This window comes from Benincasa hispida, chromosome 1 (genome assembly GCF_009727055.1).
Source record: "Benincasa hispida cultivar B227 chromosome 1, ASM972705v1, whole genome shotgun sequence".
Lineage (NCBI taxonomy): Eukaryota > Viridiplantae > Streptophyta > Magnoliopsida > Cucurbitales > Cucurbitaceae > Benincasa > Benincasa hispida.
In genome coordinates this window covers 13,869,102-13,876,316 of record NC_052349.1, presented here as the reverse complement: position 1 = coordinate 13,876,316, position 7,215 = coordinate 13,869,102, and the positions used below count along the sequence as shown (strand labels likewise).

Below are 7,215 nucleotides of genomic sequence, written 5' to 3'. Positions count from 1 at the left end.
TAAATATAAAAAAAATATATAAAAATATTCACTTTATATTTCTATGAACGAATAATTATTAAAAAGAAATTATTGTGTTGCCCTTCCAACAGCATGAAAGTGTGTGGATGATGCTTCGGAAATATGACCCTCTGACTCTGACTTCTAACTGTGCCAGGTAGGCCCTTTCAATTTGCCAAATTGTCACCTGATTGCCACCGTGGCAACCTCAAGGTGCTTACGTCATCGCAAACTCCCCTGCCATTTTTTTATAAATTACTTAATATACCGTTCTTCAGGTGGTGGGTTCATGTGCGCCGTGTGATCACAAAAGTAAATTGATTTTCTCAATTTTCAAAAAGTTTTATATTCACATCTTTCGGACATTCCCACTTTCGGATATTTTTTTAAATAAAATCAAGCAACTTTAAAGGATAGATTTTGTTACAATTATACATTTAAACTATTCAATCAATTAGTCTCTAAAATTTATTACTTGTTAAAACCAATGCCTTGGATTAATATAGATGTCGATATATTTGTAAATAAAAAATTTGATAGCAATATGGATATCAATTCATTTGGTCAATTTTTTCTCTAAAAATTAAAAATATATTTGTAACTTACAAACAAGAGTAAAATTTTAATCTTAATTTCTAGTTGTTTTCTTAAATTATTATTTAATTAGAAAATTTCAATTTTATTTTATACCTTCTAGTCAATTCCTTTTTATCAATATTCTTTTTAAGTTTTAATTTCATTAGAGGTTACTTCAATGAAAAAAGTTAAACTCACAAACAAAGTAAATTTTTTTTAACTATAGGGGTGGATTGCAACAATTAACAAACTACAAGTATCAATTGATCAAATTAAAAGTTCAAGAGAGTAATTGTAATAAACCTATAATTTAGAGTGATTCGTATAAATTTTCCTACTTTCAAAATATTCATTTTAGTCATTGTATTTTCAATTTTGATTCATTTTGGTTATTGAAATTTTGAAAGGTGACTATTTTGATGTATTAAAAATTATAAAAATAAAAGGATCAAAGTGATCCTTTTGTAAAACTATCAGAACCAAAATAAATTCTTTGAAAATATATGAATTAAAATATAAAAATGAATTAAAAATTATAAATATAGAAATATAAACACTAAAATGATCCAAAGTAAAACTTAAAATTGATAGATTCAATTGTGATTTCCCACAAAACCTCAATTGTTATTTGCAAGTATAGGGGTATTTTAGTAAAAGATGATCATTGAAATTGAAAATTGGAAATTGGCCAGTGAGTGACAGCTAATCCCATGCATCCATTGGTGAATACATTATAAAATCCTAATTTTCCATTGCCTTCATTGCAACTATACTACGCTTCATTTCCAAGGCACTCTCAGCGCCGCCGCCGCTATGGAGACGGGGCTCCGGCCCACGCCCACCGCAGCTCCACCTTCTACCGGCGCAACCCTTCTCGGAAAGTACCACTTAGGCCGCCTTCTCGGTCGCGGAAGCTTCGCCAAAGTCTACCAAGTAGTTTCCTTAGTCGATAACTCCACCGTTGCTGTCAAAATCATCGACAAATCCAAAACCGTCGGCGCCGCCCTGGAACGTTGCATAGTCCGGGAGGTTGCCGCCATGCGCCGCCTCAATCACCACCCAAACATCCTCAAAATCCACGAAGTAATGGCGACCAAGTCCAAAATCTACCTGGTGGTCGAATTCGCCGCCGGCGGCGAACTCTTCGCCAAAATCTCCCGCCGTGGGCGTTTCACTGAACCCGTCGCCCGCCGGTATTTCCAACAACTCGTCTCAGCCCTCAAGTTCTGCCACGAAAACGGCGTCGTTCACCGCGATGTGAAGCCGCAGAATCTTTTGCTGGACGAACAGGGCAATCTAAAAATCTCCGATTTCGGTCTCTCTGCTTTACCCGAACAGCTCAGAGACGGGTTACTCCACACGGCTTGTGGAACTCCGGCGTACTCAGCGCCGGAGGTCATGATCCGGCGCGGTGGCGGTGGATACGACGGTGGAAAGGCCGACGCCTGGTCCTGTGGAGTGATTTTATTCGTAATGCTCTGTGGGTTTCTCCCTTTCGACGACAGTAACCTAGCGGCGATGTACAAGAAAATCCACCGGCGAGAATTTCAAATCCCTATTTGGATATCGAAACCGGTCCGTTTTCTAATATATCACCTCCTCGATCCGAATCCCAAAACGAGGATGAGCATTGAGGCGTTAATGCAAAGCCCTTGGTTCAAGAAATCGCTGCAATTGAAACAGAGTAATGAGAGTCTATTGCAATCGATGAGGGATTATCGATTGGGGAAAGAGAGGGGAATCGGGGAAATGAATGCGTTCGATATAATTTCGATGTCGTCGGGGTTGGATTTATCGGGGCTGTTTGAAACGGCGGAGAAGAGGGCGGAGAGGAGGTTTACGTCGAGGGAGACGGTGATGGAGGTGGAGGAGAGGATGAAGGAGATCGGCGGAGAGTTGGGGTATGAGGTAGAGGCGGGGGCGAAAGGAGGGGCGATCGGAATGGGGAAGGGGAGGGTGGTGGTGGTGGTGGAAGTGGTGGAGGTGGCAGTAGCGCCGGCGACATTGACGATGGTGGAAGTGAGAGTGGTGAGAGGAGGAGAGGAGTTTGAAGAGCACCATTGGAGATGTTTTGAAGGTAAACTTGAAGGATTTGCAGTTCCATGGCAGAGGAAATGTAATCTATGAAAATAAAATTTGTAAAGCTTTGTGTTTTTGTTGAGGAAGGAATAGGGATTTGAAACCGAGATTACGGCATGTTTGATGGGTGTGTTGTGTTAGGTGGGGTGGGCTTTATGTTTGATAGACGCTTAACAAAATAACCAGTGGGTTTTAAACCCATTGTTTTACCTCATTTTTCACGCCCCATTTGCAGGTTCATTATTCTGCCCCTTCTTTCTCTTCTTGTCATGCGTAATTAATCACCCTCTCTCTTCTCATCTTCTCCCTTGTTTCACCGTTTGGTTTCTCTTCATTTCTCCGTTTCTTTGCTTTGGTTTTTTTACATTTTTTTTATTTGGAATGGGTTTTTTTGCTTCTCTATATATCTATTCCTGATATTTTTCTTTCGTTTCTTCCTAGATTAGATACGAATGATTTTATTGTAGATTTAACGATATTTTAGTTTATTTTATAGTTGATCTACGTATTTTTTTTGTTCAGATCTATTTTTTTTAATTACTTTGTTTGACGCTGAAGATTTGTATTAAATTGTATTAAATTCGTCATGATTTTCGCATGCATGTTTGATATTATTTTCCAATTCCGATTCTGGATTGTCCAAAGAAAAACCTTGATAATTTTTTTCTTCCTACTGTCTTTTTTTTATCCATTTATGTGTAATTAAATTCATCTATGTGCTTCCTCATGCATGTTTGATATTCTTCCTTCCATCCTTCCATGTTTGATTTTTCGATTCGGGACTGTCAAAGATTCTATTTTCCGATTCCGATTCTAAACTGTCCAAAGCAAACCTTGATAACTCTTTTCTTCCTACTGTCTATTGTTCCACTTGCTCGAATGGGTTATATTTTTTTTAATCCATTTATATGTTATTTAATCCGTCTCTATTTTTCCTCATGCATGCTTGATATTCTTCCTTGCATGTTTGGTGTTCTTCCTTCCATGTTTGATGTTCTTCCTTCTATGTTTGATTTTATGATTCGGGACTATTGAAGTAACTATTTTCCGATTCCAATTTCGGACTGTCTAAAGCACATCTTTATAATTTTTATATTTTTTTCTTTCTCTTACAATTTCTATCTACTGTTCTTTCCACTAGCTCGAATGAGTTATATTTTTTTTTATCCATTTATATTGTATTAAATCCATCTCTGTTCTTTTTTCCCTTACTCATATCTGTTATGTTTCCTAGCTATTTTTCATATTTTTTTTATCCAAATTTCCTCTTGCCGCTTCAATATTAAACCATGTGTTCTTTCCTTGTCGTTTTTCTTATGTTTTTCCACTAAATTGGAGGCAAGTTAATTCTTGGTAGGGATGTTGACCCTCTTATTAGAGGGTCAATTCATCCGAAGAACAGGTCTGTTTTCTATTTTTTTTTCTCTTGAAGGTCGATGATGATTTGAAACTGTTTTTTAGATTAAAAAGGGCATGTATCTCTGTTTTTCCTTATCTTTTGAATTAAGTTTTTTTTTTATTTCCTTTGAATCTACTTTTCCTTATCTTTTGAGTATGATTTCTGTTTTAGTTTTATTTCCTTTCAACCTGTTTTCCGAGTGAATGAATTTTTTGCTTCATTCCATTAAATTTGTTTTCAACATTCAAATGAATTTAATTTTTGTACATTTAAAATTGACTTCAATTTTAGAAGTGTTGAAACTGTTTATTTTATTTGCTTGCTTCTTGAAATCCTGAGGCCTTCTAATTTGTATGATATATTATGTTGCATTAATGTCCTTTTTTAGCTCAGCCACCAAATTAGTAGTGACCTGACCATTACTTAATTTATTTATTTTTGACTTGACTGTCTTTAATATAGGTTTACTATTTGAATTTATTGAGGTTAGGTGCACTTAAGTTTACCAAACCTTCCTCACCAACTCTACTTATATCCCAATCTGTACTCATATTTTTTTAGACTTCTCCATAGATTCCTTTGTAAAGTGTGTTGGTAAGTCCCTCAACCTTCCTTTTTATTTCAACTTTCTCTTAAATCCGTTTTACATTCTAGTATGTGTTGTTTGGCTATTGCAATATACTTTGTTTCCTTCTTCCACCTCTAGCTTCAACTTATTCCATCCACATAAGGTATGCTTCCTTCTTTCCTTATAATCGAAGTAAGATATGTCACTAACATTTTCTTGTTTTTGTTAGGTCCTCAACCGATTATTCTACCCCCCTAGTTGTGGACTGTCTCGACCATCGCTAACTCCGAACATAAAAAAAGGTATGATATCATATATTTTATTACTACTTCAATCGTATTAACATACGCTATGGTCTAACTACACTTCTTTTTCTTCTGTGTAGAGCCCAAACTAATCAAACGTAACTTTTGTAACTAGTTTGAGGTTCGTAAGTCTTAAGTTCAGAATGATTTTTGTTACTGTCTATTATTTCTTCTACTTACTAGGGAGTGTTTACTTCAAATGTATTATGGTTATGTATTTTGGACTTGTATGTTGGACATCCCATATCTTCATTTATCAAATGAATTAATTTAAATCATAAGTTTTATCAAAAGTATATTAATTTACATCTTCCATTATCAAAAGTATATTAAATGATGAACATAGTATCAAACTTATAATTTTGTTAATTAAATCCCTACATTTTCACAAAAAAAAAACGAATTTGAACTTAGAACTTTGTTAATTAATTCCATTCGAACTTATAACTTTGTTAATTAACAATACAAGGTACTACTACTTGTACGATGCTGGCTACCCTAATGATTAATAATTTTTTACTTCGTATAAAGGGGAATGCTAACATCTCTCAGACTGGCGTGGAGCGGGCAACGCACCGACAACACCGAGAGAATTTTTCAACATGAACCATTCGTCGGCAAGAAATATTATCGAGCGAGCATTCGGACTTTTGAAGGGTCGATGGACAATTCTTAGTGACAAATCCTTCTACCCGGTACAAGTCCAATGTCAAACGATAAAACTGCGTGTTGCTTGATTCACAACTTAATCACAAGGGAGATGGGGATCAATGTTTCATTTGATGTTCGCTGTACGAGAATTCTGCTTCTGCTATTACAGAGGGAGAGACTATTGAATTTATTGAGACCTTGGACAAATGGACCAAATTTATAGATGATTTGGCTGTCGAAATGTTTTCTCAATGGCAAGGACCATTATTAACTTTTTTGAAGAAATACATATTTTAACATCTTATCTATTTGTTGAACAATATTCTTGTGCTTCATTTATCTTGTGAACATTTTTAATTTGACTATTTCAATCCATGGTTTTAGTTTTTTATTTTATAACATGTCGTACGAAGCTGTTTAATTTTCAGTAATGTCTTTACGATGTATGCATAGATGAATTAGAATGGAAGACGATGGAAAAAGATCGAAACACGCATGGACAAAAGCCGATGACACTGGGTTGGTCAATGCCCTAACCTCTTTGGTGGAGTCTAGTTGGAAGTCTAACAATGGGACCTTTCGGTCGGGATATCTGAATAATGGATAAGTTTCCGGGGTGTGGCCTAAACTAGAATACTATCGAATGTAAGATTAGAAGTTTAAGAAACAATATTCAGCAGTAACGGAGATGTTAAATCAATCAGGGTTCGGATGGAGCGAGGAGTTTAAGTACGCTTAAGTGGACAGGAAGATCTTCGACGTCTAGGTTCGAGTAAGTTTTTTAGAATATTAAACAATGTACACCGAACCTATTTTTGTATAATTTCTAATATTGCTCCCACATATGAATGCAGAGTCATCCTAATGCGAAGAGATTGTGGAACAAGCATTCCCTTATTACAATGAACTATCAAGTGTGTTTGGGATAGGGCAACCAGGCACTATTGTGAGCCACCAGTGGTGATGGCGTTAATTTTGTTTTGAGAAATGGAAGACGAGATTCAACTAGGGTCATAAGAATACCCTAGCCCTGATAATGAAAAAACCCAACTTCCTAAGGATGCAATGGAAGAAGATCAAGGAGATATGTCCACGGGGAGTGCAAATGTACCAAATATTTCCACTGGCAGAGCGAGCGTATCAGTGAAGCCAACTAGAGGGAGTAAGAGGAAACGACTCACCTTCTGAAATGAAATGATTGACATCATGCGATCAACAGCTGATATGTAGTTAGTGGTTAATCACATGATATCGATCATTTCATTCTACTTGCCCTTAAGGGAGCATTTTATCTACTTGCCCCTACATCGGGGAAGAAGTGAATTCCGTCTTGTGCAGCTGAGTTCCCAGCTCCCTAGTCAAACGAATCCCCTAAATGGTAGGCTTATTGAGTTGGCAATCTGGCCACTCTCACCCATACAAATCAAAGAATTGCCTTCATGAGTAGGAATTCACAACTCACTCAAGATTCAGGTCATATTACCTATGGTCATTCTAGTGAAATGTAAGTCTTTATTATTAACGGTATTATATAAAGACACTAATCATTTCGTGGTCCGATCTTATACAAACTTTTTGTATAGGATACCCTCGCTCGCATGTCTCCACATGAATGATCAGGATCAGATCATTTGTAG

At 36.4% G+C, this 7,215-nt stretch overlaps 1 protein-coding gene across 1 annotated transcript; it reads left to right on the top strand.

Moving 5' to 3' along the window:
- Positions 1-1,258: 1,258 nt before the first annotated feature.
- LOC120087870 (CBL-interacting serine/threonine-protein kinase 7-like) lies at positions 1,259-2,940 on the top strand. Its single transcript, XM_039044843.1, has one exon. The coding sequence runs from the start codon at positions 1,390-1,392 to the stop codon at positions 2,701-2,703; it is 1,314 nt and encodes a 437-aa protein (XP_038900771.1). The 5' UTR covers positions 1,259-1,389; the 3' UTR covers positions 2,704-2,940.
- Positions 2,941-7,215: the final 4,275 nt, after the last annotated feature.

Coding starts and splice junctions, on each gene's coding strand:
- LOC120087870 (XM_039044843.1), top strand. CDS start 1,390: ATGGAGACGGGGCTCCGGCCCACGCCCACCGCAGCTCCACCTTCTACC.